Source organism: Solanum pennellii, chromosome 1 (assembly GCF_001406875.1).
Source record: "Solanum pennellii chromosome 1, SPENNV200".
NCBI classification, from domain to species: domain Eukaryota; kingdom Viridiplantae; phylum Streptophyta; class Magnoliopsida; order Solanales; family Solanaceae; genus Solanum; species Solanum pennellii.
In genome coordinates this window covers 84992277-85012902 of record NC_028637.1, presented here as the reverse complement: position 1 = coordinate 85012902, position 20626 = coordinate 84992277, and the positions used below count along the sequence as shown (strand labels likewise).

The following is a 20626-nucleotide window of genomic DNA, read 5'->3' as shown; positions in this document are numbered from 1 at the left end:
TATTTTCATATTCATATTTTTGAAACATGCCTGGTGTTTGGGAAATCAAGAATGGAGTAGTGAGGCTAGTTGAGAAACCCGGTGACTCCCACGGTGCGACGGGTCATAATAAAGTGCTTGTGCACCTTTCTAGTAATGAAGTAATAACATCATATGCATCTCTTGAGAGGATTTTGTTCTCTATTGCATGGGAGAGGTACTATGATGGTGATCCTGACCTTCTTTAATACCATAAAAGATCAACTATTTATCTTATTTCTCTACCAAAGGATTTCAACAACTTCAAGTTCCCACATATGCTTGATATTATTCTTAAGAATCATAATGACTTTACAACTAGGGACAGTAGTATTACTAATAATAATTAGTTGATTTGAGATATTTTCTCAAATTAATTAATGTTGTTTGATTGAAATTAGGTTGTTTCTTCTTTTAAATAAAGCTAAGGTTTGGTTTGTGTTATTTAAGTTTCTTTTGGGTGAGGAAGCTAATTACTTGTTGTAATGGTGTGTAAGAGTACTGAAATTTTATGATAATAAAAACTTGGTTTTGGCTTGTAACTTGTATCTATATATTTACTTAAATTCGTACTATTCAATAACTTCAATTTTTAGTCAAATATATATTATGATATTATTCATTTAACTTTTATTAGTGAAAAACTTACGAGATATTTTTTTTTATGAAACTAATTATTTTAAATTGTTTAAAATTGAAGAAGTTCGATGATTAATTTATATTGTGGAGCATCAAAATTCGGTATCAAAAGTATGTTACGTGGTTATATAGTTATAATTGCTTCTATATGTTTTCACTTATTGAGATAGTCGCGTGACCTTATCAATACACTGTGATTGTGTACCGATTCTACTTTTGCTCAAATTTTTGTTGAGTATAAGGCATCTTGTTTTATTTTGAAAAAAATAATTATTTATGTTTTGAGAGTTGTTTAGAATCGCCACTAATTTTTTTTTTAAAAAAATTAAGAAACCTTTTGTTTTCAAAAGACTTAAACAGAAAATCGATTTGAAAACTTTAAAGGGGGTTCGGGGATTCCGATTTATATTTTAGGAAGTTGTTTAAGACACCTAAAATATCCATTAATACGAACTTCCAACAACTAACTTGTTTTGCTAAAATGTCTTAACTTAATTTTGAGACAGAAAATTATTTAGAGTTGTTTTAAAAGTGAAGTGTTAATTTACTAGATAAGTGAGATTTAACTTGAAAATTTATTTTAACTTTATTCACTTGGTTGATTTAATTAAGTCATTAAAACAAAGTGGTGACTTACGGGGATTTGGATTCTTCAACCCTAAAACTAACGTCAATTAATCAACAAATAATTAAGCGATAAAGTAAAAAGAGAGAGAGAGAGTTGGGTCCAAATCCAATTTCTGTATGCTTGAACTGGTATTTGGAACCATTTTCACATTTTGAGCCTTAGGCCCATCGTACCTCTCATAAGAACTAGCAAACATAATATAAGTAAATTTACAAGGCTCAAGCCTAAAATAACAACATACGACATAAAATGAACAACACATGGGCTTTTGGCCACAAAACTTCAACTCTTCAATTGGCTTCGTACTTCTGACTGCTTGGTCTGTACGTCAAATCTATGGGCTTGACTCGAATAAGCATGAGTCTTTATGACTCTCCGAATGTATGAGGAATGGAGGAGTTCGTGATGAAGTCGAACGGATTTCACGTGCTATTAATTCTTCACATTTACCGTACAAACCACCCATTTGGATCAATACTTGCATTTGATAAATCGGGGGTAAGAGTGATCCAACAAATATTGAAATCAATTCAGATTTTCCTCAAGAAATGCAACAAACGAATGAACAATACAGAGGACCAAAACCAACCATGTAATGTACACCTAAACCATTAAAATCTATCTCATACTAATACAAAAATCAACATGCTATGCCCACAAATACCAACGCCAAATAAACTCATGTTTAAGTGAAATAATAATTTAAAAAAATTAAACCTTAACGAGGCTAAATTATGGAAATGAGACTAGAAGGTGGAGCTTTACATTAACCCAAGCTAGCAAGTGATAAAACTATCTGTGAGCAGATCACTCCGAGAACTGAGAGAATGAACTTCAAAACGACATAGAGAGAAGCAGCAAAACTGATTCGAGGAACAGCGACTTGGGTATTATTATCAATATCCTTTCTAGCAAATTAAGAATCTTAGAAAGAAAATAATCGCGATTTGAAGAGCCGAACATGGATGGAAACGAACTGCAACCTAGCTGGTAATACAACTTCACACCTTGTGATGTTAGCGAACATTTCGACTAGGCCTTTTAAGCAGATGGGAACATAAACTCAAGCCTAACATGCTTTACTGACAGTAGGCTAATCACAAAGCAATCAAATTTGTATCAAGTAGTTCAAAAATCTAACCTTATTTTTTTAAACACAAAAAAAAAATCGTATGAACAGAAATGATGAGTAAAACAAACCCGATAGAGTCAGACACACGACCAAACCACAGAGAGGAAATTAATGAATGCCAAAAAAAGGAGAAACCCAAACTCAATGATCCACAGAATTTCCGCCTTTAGTTTAGTGGAAAGCGATTCATTTTAAATTTTTTAAACAACTAGAACACATCGATTCGGAACAATCTTTCAGCAGATAAAAATCGCAAAAACAAAGAAGAAGAACAGGGAACTTTCACTAACCCATTTCATTTCCATGCCAAATAAAGCATCAAATTAGAAAGAAAAAAAATCCAAAATGAGGTGCAGCGAACCAAGACGAGAACGAGCGGAAGACGACGACTCCACCAAATGGGGATCGGCACAAAAGTTTAGAACGAAGGCTGAAACTATTATCTTCTCCCTCCTCTCTTGAATATCACTATGTCCCTTATATAGTTGTTTTACGACAACCTAACTAAGCCAAAAAAAAATTAAATTGACCAAAATAAGTCACTATTTTAGAAAGTAATTAAAATAGACTTAGTGAAAGAAAAAATTTCATTTTATCCAATGTTCTAAACGTTTTTCGTTAATCCAGAATGGGTATATTTTAATATATATATAACGGAATTATTCTTACACTTTATAAAATGTAAGTTTTTCTTACACTTTGTAAAATGGAACTTTTTCTTACACTTTATAAAGTGGAAGAAAAACTTACATTTTACAAAGAGGAATATTTATCAAGTTTTGCGCTATTTATGATTTTTTTTAATGTTTGTCATGCAATTTTATTGATTTGACATATCATAAAAATTAAAAAATTAATAACCGATATCATATATTTCTTTCATTAATTTATAAAAGAAGGGAAAAGGGTCTGATATACCCCTCAACTTTGTCATTTGGAGCTGATATATCCCTCGTTATAAAAGTGGCTCATATATGCCCTTACCGTTATACAAACGGCTCACATATACCCCTGCCGTTACAAAATGGCTCACATATACCCTTCATTTAACGGAATTTAAAAAATTAGTTTTAAATTTATATTTATTACTTCTAATTTTTTTTTAAAAATTATTTAGGGGTATACATGATTCTTCTATCAAAGTTCAAGATATATTTTAATTTTTTTCATACATAAATTATTTTTTGACTTCTTTTATTATAATTATTTGAATTTCTTATTCTTATTTTGTTTTTTCTTTCATTCCTTAATTTAAAGAATAAAAATTAAACTACTTTTTTGTATGTATTGTAATTTAATTTCGTATTCGAAGAAAAAATTTGGTCATCTACAATAAGTTTTACAAGAATATTAGTGAAACATAAATAAATTTGATTATCAAAATAATAATTATAAATTAGTCATTGAAACAAAAAAAGTCAAAAAAAATATGTTTGACGAGGATTAAATTTACCCATATGGGATTATATTTTTTAGAAAAAATAATAAAAATTTAGATTAAAATTATTATTTTTTTCATTTCCGTTAGACGAAAAGGGTATATGTGAGTCATTTGTTTACAAGTAGGGTATATATGAGCCACTTTCATAACAAGGGGTATATCAGCTCCAAATGACAAAGTTGAGGGGTATATCAGACCCTTTTCCCATAAAAGAATAGGGTATAAATAGTATTATTATGATTATAGTCGAAAATACCTGCTTCATTTTATCACAAGGACAAGCAAATTTTGGAGATGATTATCTATAATAACGAATCATTGATCGACTTTTTGAGGGTTCCAAATAATTACATAGATCAAATCAAGTTAACAATACTTGAAATCTATGTTAGAAAGGAGCCTAAGACTAGCCAACAATGTTCTTCTTTATCGGTTGATGTTCATCCCCAATTAGAAAATCATAATAGCGTTGACGAATTTCAGATGACTCAATCTACTAATTTTCTAACATGAATCATTATCAAAATATTCTTACCGATCGATATGATTTTTATTTGAACGAAACTATCAAAGAAAGTGACTGGTAATGCTCAATAATTATATTTCGATTATTATTTGTTCATTTTGTCTATTATTTATTAATTTATATGATTATTATTATTATTATTATTATTATTATTATTATTATTTATTGTAAGGAAAGCTTAGAATATAAGAAGAAAAAGACAAGAAGTATAAGATAGAGGAGAGAATTTTTCTTATTCAAGTATGTCTTCCAAATGGTGAGTGATTCTCTATTTATAGTGTTGAGATATCACTCCAAAAGTCATCTAATTAATAGATACATAGTTATCTTGGAAGTTCTTATCACCTTGGAAGCACCTATACATGAACCCATTTAATAGTGGATAAATCTAATGGATAATCCACATATACTATATAATGGATTTACAACACTCCCCCTTGGATATCCGTAGGTTATGTGCCTCGTTAAAACCTTACTAGGAAAAACCTAGTGGGAAAAAGCCTAGTGAAGAAAAAAGAGTACACATATCTCATAATACGCTTTGAATGTTGCCTCGTTAAAAACCTTACCAGGAAAATCCAACTTGGGACAAAATCATAGTTAAGGAAAAGAGTAAAACGCGTATTTCGCTCCCCCTGATGAAAACTCTACTTGATATCTCGAAGACGGCGCATCCCAATCTTGTATCTCAACTTCTCAAACGTTGATGTTGGCAATGCCTTGGTGAATAAATCAGCAAGATTATCACTTGAACGAATTTGTTGAACTTCTATCTCACTATTTTGTTGAAGATCATGCGTGAAAAAGAACTTTGGTGAAATATGCTTTGTCTAGTCTCCTTTGATGTATCCTCCTTTCAATTGAGCTATACATGCAACATTATCTTCGTACATTGTGGTTGGTATATTCTTTTTCAAAGAAAAACAACACATTTCCTGAATATGATGGGTCATTGATCTCAACCAGACGCACTCTCGACTTGCTTCATGGATGGCTATTATTTCTGCATGATTTGAAGAATTGGATACCAACGTTTGCTTCATTGATCGCCAAGATATTGTCGTGTATCCACATGTAAAAAAATAGCCTGTTTGTGATTGAGCTTTATGCGGATCAGATAAATACCCTGTATCTGCGTACCCAATCAGTTTTAACTTGGATTCATTGGAATAGAATACACCCATGTCCATGGTCCCCCGAAGATATCAAAGTATATGTTTAACACCATTCCAATGTCTTTTTGTTGGGGAAGAACTGAATCTTGCCAGTAAACTTACTGCAAAACAGATATCTGGTCGAGTATTGTTAGCAAGGTACATTAGTGCCCCGATCGCACTAAGGTAAGGAGTTTCATCACCAAGAAGCTCTTCATCATTCTCTTGAGGTCGAAATGGATCTGTATTGATGTCAAGCTATCTTACCACCATTGGAGTACTCAATGGATGTGAGTTATCCATGTAAAAACGCTTTAGTATCTTTTCTGTGTACGTTGATTGATGAACAAGTATTCCATTTGAAAAATTCTCAATCTGTAGGCCAAGACAAAATTTTGTCTTGTCGAGATCTTTCATTTCAAATTCTTTTTTTAGACACTCAACAGCTTCTAAAAGCTCTTTACGAGTGCCAATGATGTTCAAATCATCAACATACACAGCTACTATAACAAATTCAGACCCCGACTGTTTAATGAAAATGCAGGGACAAATCTGATCATTTTTGTCAATGGCGGATTTAGGATTTAAAGGTTGTGGGTGCTCACTTCCTTTAATATAAACCTTTTAGCAATCATATAGTATAAACTATACTAACTGAAAATCTTCAATAAAAAAAAGCCCTTAATTAGGAAAATGAAAAAGTGTAAGAAAACAAAAAGAAAAAAAAGCCCTTAATTAGATAGAAAAAGGAAAAAAATTAAAAAAGAAAAGAAAAAAAGGTGCAAAATTTGCTGCACAAAGAAAAGAAGGAAAAAGTGTAAGAAAAGAAAAGGTTAAAAAAAAGAAGCCCTTAATTAGATAGAAAAAGGAAAAAAAATAAAAAAGAAAAGAAAAAAAGGGGCAAAATTCGCTGCACAAAGAAAAGAAGGAAAAAGTGTAAGAAAAGAAAAGGTTAAAAAAAAGAAGCCCTTAATTAGATAGAAAAAGGAAAAAAAATAAAAAAGAAAAGAAAAAAAGGGGCAAAATTCGCTGCACAAAGAAAAGAAGGAAAAAGTGTAAGAAAAGAAAAGGTTAAAAAAAAGAAGCCCTTAATTAGATAGAAAAAGGAAAAAAAATAAAAAAGAAAAGAAAAAAAGGGGCAAAATTCGCTGCACAAAGAAAAGAAGGAAAAAGTGTAAGAAAAGAAAAGGTTAAAAAAAAGAAGCCCTTAATTAGATAGAAAAAGGAAAAAAAATAAAAAAGAAAAGAAAAAAAGGGGCAAAATTCGCTGCACAAAGAAAAGAAGGAAAAAGTGTAAGAAAAGAAAAGGTTAAAAAAAAGAAGCCCTTAATTAGATAGAAAAAGGAAAAAAAATAAAAAAGAAAAGAAAAAAAGGGGCAAAATTCGCTGCACAAAGAAAAGAAGGAAAAAGTGTAAGAAAAGAAAAGGTTAAAAAAAAGAAGCCCTTAATTAGATAGAAAAAGGAAAAAAAATAAAAAAGAAAAGAAAAAAAGGGGCAAAATTCGCTGCACAAAGAAAAGAAGGAAAAAGTGTAAGAAAAGAAAAGGTTAAAAAAAAGAAGCCCTTAATTAGATAGAAAAAGGAAAAAAAATAAAAAAGAAAAGAAAAAAAGGGGCAAAATTCGCTGCACAAAGAAAAGAAGGAAAAAGTGTAAGAAAAGAAAAGGTTAAAAAAAAGAAGCCCTTAATTAGATAGAAAAAGGAAAAAAAATAAAAAAGAAAAGAAAAAAAGGGGCAAAATTCGCTGCACAAAGAAAAGAAGGAAAAAGTGTAAGAAAAGAAAAGGTTAAAAAAAAGAAGCCCTTAATTAGATAGAAAAAGGAAAAAAAATAAAAAAGAAAAGAAAAAAAGGGGCAAAATTCGCTGCACAAAGAAAAGAAGGAAAAAGTGTAAGAAAAGAAAAGGTTAAAAAAAAGAAGCCCTTAATTAGATAGAAAAAGGAAAAAAAATAAAAAAGAAAAGAAAAAAAGGGGCAAAATTCGCTGCACAAAGAAAAGAAGGAAAAAGTGTAAGAAAAGAAAAGGTTAAAAAAAAGAAGCCCTTAATTAGATAGAAAAAGGAAAAAAAATAAAAAAGAAAAGAAAAAAAGGGGCAAAATTCGCTGCACAAAGAAAAGAAGGAAAAAGTGTAAGAAAAGAAAAGGTTAAAAAAAAGAAGCCCTTAATTAGATAGAAAAAGGAAAAAAAATAAAAAAGAAAAGAAAAAAAGGGGCAAAATTCGCTGCACAAAGAAAAGAAGGAAAAAGTGTAAGAAAAGAAAAGGTTAAAAAAAAGAAGCCCTTAATTAGATAGAAAAAGGAAAAAAAATAAAAAAGAAAAGAAAAAAAGGGGCAAAATTCGCTGCACAAAGAAAAGAAGGAAAAAGTGTAAGAAAAGAAAAGGTTAAAAAAAAGAAGCCCTTAATTAGATAGAAAAAGGAAAAAAAATAAAAAAGAAAAGAAAAAAAGGGGCAAAATTCGCTGCACAAAGAAAAGAAGGAAAAAGTGTAAGAAAAGAAAAGGTTAAAAAAAAGAAGCCCTTAATTAGATAGAAAAAGGAAAAAAAATAAAAAAGAAAAGAAAAAAAGGGGCAAAATTCGCTGCACAAAGAAAAGAAGGAAAAAGTGTAAGAAAAGAAAAGGTTAAAAAAAAGAAGCCCTTAATTAGATAGAAAAAGGAAAAAAATTAAAAAAGAAAAGAAAAAAAGGTGCAAAATTTGCTGCACAAAGAAAAGAAGGAAAAAGTGTAAGAAAAGAAAAGGTTAAAAAAAAGAAGCCCTTAATTAGATAGAAAAAGGGAAAAAAATAAAAAAGAAAAGAAAAAAAGGGTGTAAAATTCGCTGGAAAAAGAAAAGAAAAAAATAATGGGGCGGGTGGGATTTGAACCCTACCAGTGTGCTTTGCGGGCCTCTGGTTTCCACGTGTAAACCAGCGCGCCCATGACTGCTTTCAGACTATGGGTGCTCATTTCATTTTTAATTATGGATTTATTATATTTTATATATATATATATATATATATATATATATATATACAAAAAAAATTCAGAGTCAATGGGTGCTCGAGCACCCAAAACTCACTTACTGGGTCCGCCCCTGATTTTTGTACCCTTTCTTTAACAAATATTCATTCAAACGATTGTACCATATCCTTCCTGATTGTTTCAATCCATACAGAGATTTCTGAAGCTTTATTGAACAAGTTTCTTTTGAATCTTTGTACACTTCAGGCACTTTGAATGCTTCAGGAATTTTCATGAAAATGTTGTGGTCCAATGAGCCATATAGATAGGCTTTGACAACGTCCATTAGACGCATTTCAAGTTTTTCATGAATTGCCATATTTATGAGATATCTGAAGGTGATTGCATCTACCACTGGGGAATATGTCTCCATATAATCAATGCCAGGTTTTTGAGAAAAACCTTGAGCAACGAGTCGGGCCTTATGTCTCACGCCTTCACCTTTTTCATTTCTTTTTCATACAAAAACTCATTTGTACCCCACTGGCTTGATACCTTCAGGTGTTCAGATTATTGGTTCGAAAACTTCACGTTTTTCTAGTGAAGTCAATTTAGCTTGAATTGCATCCTTCCATTTTGGCCAATCATTTCTCTTTCTACATTCATGAACAGATTTTGACTCAAAATCTTCATCTTGTTGCATTATGTCAATAGCAACATTATAGGCAAATATGTTGTCAATCACAACATTATTTCGGTTGCACAACTTTCTCGTCGAGACATAATTCATTGAAATTTCATTGTTTTCAGAAGTTTGAACCTCCTCATCATCATGTGTTATGACTTGGGTCTCATCTTGAGAAATTTCTTTCAACCCATGATCATCTTGATCATTTATTCCTTTTCTCTTTCGAGGATTTTTATCCTTGGAACTAATTGGTCTACCACGCTTCAAATATGGTCTAGACTCATTTGTCTTAACAATTGGTCCCGTCGGGATATCAACTCGAACTGGAGCATTAACAGCTGGAATATGCGATTTAGTAATCCTTGGAAGATTAGTAAATGCATCTGGTAGCTTATTTGCAATATTTTAAAAATAAATTATCTTTGAACTTCTTGCTCACATTGGTTTGTTCGAGGATCCAGATGAGATAAAGATGATGAATTTCAATCTATCTCTTTTTCCAACGACTTATGTTCTCCCCCTAATGTTGGGTATACTGATTCATCAAAATGACAATCAGCAAATCTTTCCTTAAATAAATCTCCAGTCATAGGCTTCAAATATTTTATGATTGAAGGAGATTCATACCCAACATATATCCCCAACCTTCTTTGGGCCCCATCTTTGTGCGTTGTGGTGGAGCAATTGGGACATACACCGCACATTCAAAAATTATAAGATGGGAAATGTTTGGCTCTTGACCAAAAGTCAATTGTAATGGGGAGAATTCATGATAATTGGTCAGCCTTATGCGCACAAGTGTTGCTGCGTGCAAAATAGCATGCCCCCACATAGACACGGATAACTTTGTTCTCATTAGTAATGGTCTAGCTGTCAATTGCAGATGTTTAATCAATGATTCTGCTAGATCGTTTTGAGTGTGAACATGCACAACTGGATGTTCAACTGTTATACCAGTAGACATACAATAATCATTAAATGCCTGAGATGTAAACTCACCAGCATTATCTAGACGGATTGTCTTTATTGTATAGTCTGGAAATTGTGCTTTCAATCTTATTATTTGAGCCAGCAATCTCGCAAAAGTCATGTTGCGAGTTGATAATAAACACAAATGTGACCATCTTGTAGAAGCATCTATCAAGACCATATGATATTTAAAGGGTCCACATGCAGGTTGAATTGGTCCACATATATCACCCAGTATACGTTCCAGAAACGCAGGGGATTCAATTCCAACCTTAACTGTTGATGGTTTAATGATCAACATTCCTTGAGAACAAGCAGCACAAGAGAATTCTTTTGATTGAAGGATATTTGGGCTCTTTAAGGTGTGCCCATGTGAATTCTCAATGATTTTGCGCATCATATTAAATCCGAGATGGCCCAACTGGTCATGCCAAATGATAAAATCATTAAAATTAGTAAACCTTTTGTTTACTACGGCATGTGATTCAACTGTACTTATACTTGTATAGTACGACCCAGAAGAAAGTGGAGGTAATTTTCATGCACAATTTTCTTCTCTACATTAATTGTAGTAATGTAAAGGTATTCAACCTTTCTTTCATTAGCCGTCTCAACATGATAGCCATTTTGGCGAATAACTTTGAAACTTAATAAGTTTCTTTGAGACTTACTACAATATAATGCATTATCAATGCTTAATATTGTCCCTCCAGGTAGTAATAAGGTCGCTCTTCTAGAGCCCTCAATTAATTTGTACTACCTGATATTGTGTTGACATATGCCATTTTCATAACCAAATTAGAAAAGTATTTCTTTTCTTTTAATATTGTATGTGTTGTAGCACTATCAAGAAGGCATAGATCTCCATTACTCATCTTGAATCCAACTGACAACTGGGGATTTCTATTAGTTTTTATTCAAATAAAATACATTAAAAGAAGGAAGAAACAAATTAACAACAAAAATTTTAATACTTCAACATGAATAACATAATAATTAAAAACACATAAGTAAAATATTATGTAAAATATTAACAGACTTCATTCCCCAGCTAAAATATCAAACATCAGTTTCGATCTCCAAAGAAGTCATCAACTACCATATGAGTAGTGTCACCAAGGCCATCAAAAACATCATCCTTTAAAGCCAAATTTGCTTCAACATTCTTATCATATTTCTGAGATGTTCCCGGCTTATCATCATCTTTAAGAGTCATATGTGACTCAGCTCGAGCATTCGAAGAGGAAGCACCACTTTATTTTCTTTCTTTTTAAAGGAATTTTGATAGAGTCTTACAAAATGCTCATGTGCGCGACATTCATTCTTCCAATGACCTTTCATGCCACAACGACGACAATTACTTTTTGAGGGGTTATTTTGAGAACTCATGTTGTTCTCCCTTTTATTATGACCACCACCTCGACGATTAGTGTATCATATCTTATCTTTGCCACGTCCCCGTGCATTATTATAGCCCGGATGATCATCTCTTTTTACTTCAGATTGATCACGTGCTCTCACCACATTTGCCTCCGGTAATGGAGCAGCTCCAGTGGGACGAGCTTCATGATTTTTCATTAAAAGAGCATTTTGTTGCTCAGCCACCAAAAGACATGAGATTAGTTCAGAATATTTCTGAAAACCCTTTTCACGATATTGCTGCTGCAATATCACATTTGAGGCATGGAAAGTAGTAAGTGTTTTCCAACATGTCCTCATCTTTTATAGTCTCCACACATAATTTCAACTGGGAGGTTATCCTGAATACAACAGAGTTGTATTCAATTACGGTCTTAAAATCTTGAAACTGTAAATGCAACCACTCATAACGAGCTCTTGGCAGCACTGTTGCCTTTAAGTGGTCGTATCTCCCCTTTAAATCAGTCCACAATACAAGTGGATCTTTTACCGTCAGATATTCAATCTTCAGGCCCTCATCAAGATGATAACGAAGGAAAATCATAGCCTTCGTCTTATCTTGACTCGATGCTTCATTTTCCTGAGTAATAGTGGCATCAAGACCTTTAGCAGCCAAGTGAATCTCAGCATCGAGTACCCATGAAAGATAATTCTTTCCAGAAATATCTAATGCCACAAACTCAAGTTTGGATAAATTCGACATAATGAAATTATGAGAAAATATGTGAATTAAATAAAAATGTTTATATAATACCTTTGCAAGTAACAACTTCGTGCTGATAACGTATTGTAAAGAAAGCTCAGAATATAAGAAGAAAAAGACAAGAGTACAAGATAGAGGAGAGAATTTTTCTTATTCAAGTATGTCTTCCAAATGGTGAGTGATTCTCTATTTATAGTGTTGAGATATCACTCCAAAAGTCATCTAATTAATAGATACATAGTTATCTTGGAAGTTCTTATCACCTTGAAAGCACCTATACATGAACCCATTTAATAGTGGATAAATCTAATGGATAATCCACGTATACTATACAATGGATTTACAACACTCCCCCTTGGATATCTATAGATTATGTGGCTCGTTAAAACCTTACTAGGAAAAATCCAGTGGGAAAAAGCCTAATGAAGGAAAAAGAGTACACTTATTTCATAGTACGCTTTGAATGTTGCCTCGTTAAAAACCTTACCAGAAAAATCCAACTTGGGACAAAACTATAGTTAAGGAAAAGAGTACAACGCGTATTTCGCTCCCCCTGATGAAAACTTTACTTGATATCTCGGAGACGGCGCATCCCAATCTTGTATTTCAACTTCTCAAACGTTGATGTTGGCAATGCCTTAGTGAATAAATCAGCAAGATTATCACTTGAACGAATTTGTTGAACTTCTATCTCACCATTTTGTTAAAGATCATGCGTGAAAAAGAACTTTGGTGAGATATGCTTTGTCCGGTCTCCTTTGATGTATTCTCCTTTCAATTGAGCTATACATGCAACATTATCTTCGTACATTGTGGTTGGTATATTCTTTTTCAAAGAAAAAACACACATTTCCTGAATATGATGGGTCATTGATCTCAACCAGAGGCACTCTCGACTTGCTTCATGGATGGCTATTATTTCTGCATGATTTGAAGAAGTGGCTACCAACGTTTGCTTCATTGATCGCCAAGATATTGTCGTGTCTCCACATGTAAACAAATAGCCTGTTTGTGATCGAGCTTTATGCGGATCAGATAAATGCTTTGCATCTGCGTAACCAATCAGTCCTGACTTGGATTCATTGGAATAGAATAAACCCATGTTCATGGTCCCCCGAAGATATCGAAGTATGTGTTTAACACCATTCCAATGTCTTTTTGTTGGGAGGAACTGAATCTTGCCAGTAGACTTACTGCAAAACAGATATCTGATCGAGTATTGTTAGCNCGGTTTACTTCAGCAAGATAGGAATATTGCTCCAAGTTATGGACTAGATATTTATTTTGGTCAGTCCTCACAGTTTAAAATGACGAAAAATGTTGGGACATTCTCAAACTTTCATGTCTCGCCTATTTTTTATGTAAATGATTATCAGTATGTCTAACATTTGATTTTTTATTTAAGTAAGTTAATTGCATGTGATATATATTTATAATTTTTTTTTTACATATATAGGGAAAATAGCTTAGTTGTACAACTTACAAAAGCATCATAAGGAGAGCAAAACTTGAAATATATTTCTCTTTGTAACATGTAAGTTTTTCTTTCACTTTATAAAGTATAAGAAAAAGTTTTACTTTACAAAGTGTAAGAAAAACTTACATTTTATAAAGGGTAAGAAATAGATCCATTATATATTAAAATATATCCGTTATGGACTAACGAAAAATGTTTAGAATATTGAATAAAGTGGAATTTTTTCTTTCACTAAACTTATTTTAATTACTTTTAAAATAATAGCTTATTTTGATCATTTTTTTGTGGGGGGCTTATTTATGTTCCGAACTCTTGTTTTGCTTTCAGAGAAAAACCCCAAATTTCAACTCCCAGCTCCACTAAAAAAAATCCCCACCCCAACAATGACTTAGACGAGAACTTATATAGAAAGGATTAGGGTTCAATTTTGTTTTGGGGGGAAAAGGGCAAAAACTGGATCTCCCAAAAATCTGGTTTTCAAATCAAATTTTTCCCAAAGAAAAGAACAGTTGGGTTGTACTAGATTATCCCAAAATCCCAAAAGTTGAAAGGGACGCAGACGACTCGGATGAACTGACGTCGAGGTGGCATCATTTCGAGGCTTAAGGACCGTTTCACGTGCCCCCAAGGCTGCTGCGAGCTTGAAAGCGATGGGAAGAAGAAACAAAAGGGTGCAGGGCATGGCGACCTGCTGCTTCGCTTTGACGCCGTGAATTGTCATTTTTGCCATTGCTATCGTGAAGGAGTTGTTGCAAACGTCGCTTTCTGGGAATTATTTTGAGGGAAAAGAAGACATTGAGGGAAGAGGTGTGGGCTTGGGATGAGGAATTGGGAAAAAGGACCCGAATTGTCTTAAAATTTGCAACCAAATGAGCTGGAAGTTGGAAAGAAAATAGCTGAAACTGAGATTATAAAAGATAGGCCAAAGAATTTTAATTGTAGCCAATCAAAATTGAAAATTTAGTCGAATTGATTAAATTAGTAAATTCGATCAATAATTAAATAAGGCGAATGAATGACATTAATTAATGAGCTTCTTAATCTTATCGAAATAAAATAATTAATTTAATTACAAACTAAATAATTTTAAGTATATACTATTATATAACCAAATTAATTAGTAAAATATTTAAACGAAGTAAATCTTTTGAGGCGATTTTCGAATAAACATAAAATATACTAATCATATATATAATTACGTAAAACATATATATTATCTCAGAATTTCAAAAGCGACAAAATTACATAATAACCTCTTCTCTCTTTTTTTTTTAAAATTTTATAAAACTAATTATTTTAAATCGTTTGAAAATCAAGAAGATTACCGGGGAGGGTCAAAATTGGGTGTCAACACATCTTCTGGCGGCTATTGACAGACCTCATTTAGAAGACCAGTGCCCGTTTTTAATTCAAGGGTGAGCTAGTTCTTCCGGGCTGCCTTGAGTTCTTTTTTGCTTAAGTCCACTCTTTTTGGACTCCGACTATTGTTAAGGTGTTGTTTACTTTTCGGGGTTATACCCCTTGTTCTTAGATTTATCGTTGTTAGAGTTTTGGTACATTGACTTTTAAGTTCTATATAGGGGTTGTATTTGCGCATTGTTTAGTCGTTTAAACCTTGAAGTTTATGAGAACTTAACTATTTAGTTTAATTTATTTAACCTGCTTCAGTAGTTTAAATTGTTTAGTCGGGTTGTCGTTATGATTCTCCCACCAAAGAGTTAATGTGGGTGTCAATCACGACGATCTGGATCGTAACACATACGTTTTTCATTGAGCTAGTTCAATGAAAAATGGGCGGAGATATCACGTATCTAAAAGAAATTTCTCATTGATCTGGAGTAGTTTTTATTTTATTGTAATTATACATTAATTAAGGATTAAACATCAACATGAGATGGGACAAATTAAACTTCCCCGAAATATCTTTTAGTTCATTTAATTCTTCCTTTTTGTGAAGGGTTGATCATGCAAGCAATGGATATTAGAATACAAGATTGTTCTTAGCACTAAACAAATCAAAGAATTATGCTAGGAACCCATTAACAAAAAGAATTAGGTTCATCTTATGAGCATAAGATCATTAATTAGTGATTGTTTAGGAGAAGAATCTAATTTCAGTAGGGCAAATTAGGGCATCTTGTGGCCATTTAAATATTCTCCCTTTCTTTTTCTTTAATCTTATGAACATACAATAAGTTAGTATAATTCTAAATGCCACCTATTAATTATCATCAATTGTATTAAATAAGAAAAAAATAGTTTTTGCCACCTTATGTATTTTTTATTACATAGAAAGCCCTATAAAAACTCACTCACACTTATCTTCAAACTCACACACAATACTCACTAACTATTTTCATATTCATATTTTTGAAACATGCCTGGTGTTTGGGAAATCAAGAATGGAGTAGTGAGGCTAGTTGAGAAACCCGGTGACTCCCACGGTGCGACGGTTCGTAATAAAGTGCTTGTGCACCTTTCTAGTAATGAAGTAATAACATCATATGCATCTCTTGAGAGGATTTTGATCTCTATTGGATGGGAGAGGTACTATGATGGTGATCCTGACCTTCTTCAATACCATAAAAGATCAACTGTTCATATTATTTCTCTACCAAAGGATTTCAAAAACTTCAAGTTCCCCCACATGCTTGATATTGTTCTTAAGAATCGTAATGACTTTACAACTAGGGACACTAGTATTACTAATAACAATTAATTGATTTGAGATATTTTCTCAAATTAATTAATGTTGTTTCTTCTTTTAAATAAAGCTAAGGTTTGGCTTGTGTTATTTAAGTTTCTTTTGGGTGAGGAAGCTAGTTACTTGTTGTAATGGTGTTTAAGAGTGAAGTTTTATGACAATAAAAACTTGGTTTGGCTTGTAACTTGTATCGATATATTTACTTAAATTCGTACTATCCAATAACTTCAATTTTTAGTCAAATATATATATTATTATATTATTCATTAAGTTAAAACATGGTGTTGCTGTTGGGATTTTGGTACAAATGAGATTTGATTCCATGATCTTTGAGATTTGATTCCATGATTTTGGTACAAATGAGGTTTGATGCATTAAGTGATCATCTTTTTATATGATTATGCCAACGATGTAGGTGGAAGTGATTAGGGGAGGACCTAGAGGATGTCGATGGGGTTCACTTGAATTATCTCGGTAAAAAATTACTTTCTACATTTTAAGGTACTTTGAAGAATTTTTATTTCTATATATTAACTTTTTATCACCTAAATGTAAGATTTAAGGTTGACTTAGTGGTTGAGTGATACAAAATCTCAAATAATAGGTTTTTTTTTCGAACCCCCTTGATGAAAATCCTACATTCGAGATGTGATTGATATATTTTTCGATTAGAAATATCTTTCTTTCTGTTTTTTTTTTCTTATTTTGAATAAAGACTGGTATTTTCCATTTATTTCCTCAAGTCTTTGACTATAAATTCAAAGGCTTTGCCTCAAATTTTTTTCTTCTTCAATGTTTTAAAAAATAAAATAAGATGTTAAGTGTGATTTACTCCTTTTTTTGAATTTATCAAATTTCTATGATTTGAAATGTCAATATTATAAAATCATCATGTTTTATCTTGAAATGAATTATTCTGAAACCTTAGGTGAAAGTGAAATGATTAAATTTTTAATGTCAAAGTGTAATCTATGGGCACGTATTCTTCACTATTTTAAAAAATAAAGTAAGACATTTAAATAATTTTGTTGCGTTCCATATGTCTAAAATAATCGATTTGGTTTTTCTTTATTAAATTATTTTATTAATAAATAAAGAGATGAATTGATGCTAAGAGTAAGTGGTATCCATTTTCTCTGTGCCCAACATTATTTCATGGGATTAAAAGTCTTTCTTGTCATTGTCATACCCTTCGTTTATTATATGTGTCTGCACATTACTCGAATATTTAAAATTTGATAATTTATATTTAACAATAAGTAATAAAATGTATAATGCATTTAATAATGCCAATAACTAAAAATTACAATGACAATTAATTTTATTCTAAAATGACTCGTGGTTTTTTGTGATGCATGTAGATCAGTATTCAATATTTAGTTTTATATTTTAATGATAATTAGTATCATATTTTTGCAAAAACACGAATTTAATTGACAACTCTTTTTATATAATATAAACCTCCTAACTTTCACTCAGAAAACTCAAAAAAATAATATCAATGTCATTTTTGGCCAAATCGATGCAAAAATATTATTTTGTGAAAGGATTACAAGAAACAGTAAAGAGATAGTATTGGAAATTTTCTATGTATTCATCTCTTCTAAATACATGTATATATACAGCTATGTGGAAATCAAAAGAACGTTCTATTCCTAACTGACTATACAGGTGTCCTACTGCTATTTGCTATTCAATAACAAACTTTATTCTCTAACAATTTCTAGAAAAGAAGGATAAAATAGACAATATAGCTGAAAATATTTCTAGGTCATCAATATGTACACACACTAGAGATTTCATCAAGTTGGGCCTGTATTCAGATTGGTATTTCGAGGCCCAGTCTGAGAAAGTCGAGGCCCAGTCTAAGGAAGCCCAAAAGTCTTGGCATCACTCGTGTGTTTGGAAGTATTTCGACAAATCCTAGGGTTCAACATCCTTGCTTGCTTGTCCTCATTTCCTTTGTTGCATTTCTTCATTGAAGGAGCTGAAGAGTCTGCACTGAAATCTCAACATCCCCTCTTAAGTTGGAGGGGAAGAAAGTGAGCCCCAACTTGCGCATGTTACTATGATGTGAAGGACCAGCAAGTGGCTTGGTGAAAATGTCGGCTAACTAATCCTTGGTCAGAACAAAGGACAAAGAGATTAATCCGGCGAGATACTGTTGGCGGACGAAATGACAGTCCAGTTTAACGTGCTTCGTTCGTTCATGAAATACAGGGTTGCGAGCAATATGTATAGCTTCTTGACTGTCGGAGTGAATAGGAACTGGCAGGGGAGGAGGAATTGACAAGTCGGTGAGTAATTTGGTAAGCCACGTTAACTCAGCAACTAGCCTTCTCATTGATCGATATTCTCCCTCAACGGAGGAAAGGGAAACTGAACTTTGTTTCTTGGATTTCCACGAGATAGGAGATCCTCCCAAACTGATAAAGAAACCACTTACTGATCGTCGAGAAGCACGACAAGACGCCCAGTCAGCATCGCAAAAAGTGGCCAACGATAAAGAGGGTGATGCATTAAAAAGAAGACCATGACAACCCGCTAGATCGTTTTGATTACTAGAATTGTTTGACTCTTCCCATAAAATTTAAATTTAGAAATTTTGAACTATTCGTTTAACTATGGTTATTTAAATGAAAAATAATTAATTTTTTTGGTGGTAAATGGGCCAAGTCCATAATTCATTTAATACCTATACCATTTGACCATTTACTGAAATAAGTTAAAAGAAGGTAGTTTTTAATTAATTATAACATAAACCTATTAGGGCTAATATCCTCAGACGAGGGAATGGAAGACGCTTTGTGCCTCACCTTCAGGTAAGCAAATAATCACTAGTTGGTATTTCATATTTTCTATAGCTAATATAATATAGTGAATAGATGGAAATCAATAATATTTATTATTATATTAATGGATCTTATTGAAAATTTGACAATGTTGAAACCATATGTTGTTGATGCAACGTGTTTCTGTTTTTTTTTTGTTTTTGTTTTTTTGTGGTTCTGTAAATCTGGGGGATAAGAAAAAAATGGTCCTTTATGGCATAATGATGACTAATTTATTAAGAAAAAAATCATATAAGGGATTGGGGTGTAGCATTCCTACATTTATTGGTATAATTTTCCTAGTTTAGTTTTATGTGGGCGATTATCTCTTAAGAATATCGTGCTACAACTTCTATTTCTACAAATTGGGTGCATGTTTAATTAATTGATAAGTGATTGGAAGGCTTGCATATGGTTTCACGTTAAGTTCGGTGTAGTATATTTTCAGATTCTTCCAATAATTATCACCCTATGATTCAAGTTTGAATTTATTGATATAGGAAATTAAATATTAGGTGTATTACATTATATAAATATTATTAGATTTATGAGATTAGGAGAAATAAAGATTTGTCCTAAGCGTGAAATTTAGCAAATATGAGACATGTCTTATTAATTGACACCAAAATTAGGAGCTTGATTTTAAACTAGGGTGAATTTTTGAGTTTTGAATAGGCATATAGTAATAAGAGTGTCAACAGATTTGCTTATTTACAAATAGTGCATATTTGATAGATTGGAAAAACTTATAATTTTTTGTGGAAGGGAAATGCAAGATCTTGAGGATTCGTGATATGTGTTCAACATTCGAGGTATGTTAAGACTTCCTAGACTTCGTTGAAGGACGTTTTCCAATTAAAGATTAAAAATAAATTGGACAATGGGTAAGGGTGAAAGACGGAGGTCTCGTACCAATGGTGTGACAGACATTATTACGAGTATGATAGATTGTAATTTGATGATGCCAAAGCATATGAGCATTATCTGATGTATTAGTGACTTGATTCTTGTGTGTGGCTGGATTTCTTTATTGAACCCGTATAATTGTGATAATTGAGGTCATTATATGTCATAGCGACATTTGAATTATTGAGATGTTGCATCATCCCCTTGGTTTGATATCATATTGTGCACATGCATTGACATGAGATTGAGTATAAGTAAATGTCTAACACGTGGAGATCGTCCGTGTTGAGATCGAGTTGTGATTATAATTTGGGCACGTGGAGATCGTCCGTGCGAGTGATTGATTATGATTATAAGTTGGGCACGTGGAGATCGTCCGTGCTGGGAATATTTGATTTTATGATAGTGCGTTGAGATCATCCGCACAGACACGTGGAGATAGTCCGTGTCGGTA

At 32.4% G+C, this 20626-nt stretch overlaps 2 protein-coding genes and 1 pseudogene across 2 annotated transcripts; 2 read left to right on the top strand and 1 right to left on the bottom strand.

The window, feature by feature from the left end:
* Positions 1-368, top strand: LOC114075561 (annotated as a pseudogene).
* Positions 369-11566: 11198 nt separating this feature from the next.
* LOC107024208 lies at positions 11567-12254 on the bottom strand. Its single transcript, XM_015225138.1, has 2 exons — positions 11922-12254; positions 11567-11794 (listed from the first exon to the last, which is right to left on the bottom strand). Exons 1-2 carry the CDS (start codon positions 12252-12254, stop codon positions 11567-11569), a joined length of 561 nt encoding a protein of 186 aa, XP_015080624.1.
* A 3820-nt stretch (positions 12255-16074) lies between these two features.
* Positions 16075-16657, top strand: LOC114075623 (flowering-promoting factor 1-like). The gene has a single exon (XM_027914068.1). The coding sequence runs from the start codon at positions 16109-16111 to the stop codon at positions 16448-16450; it is 342 nt and encodes a 113-aa protein (XP_027769869.1). The 5' UTR covers positions 16075-16108; the 3' UTR covers positions 16451-16657.
* The last annotated feature ends 3969 nt before the right edge of the window (positions 16658-20626 follow it).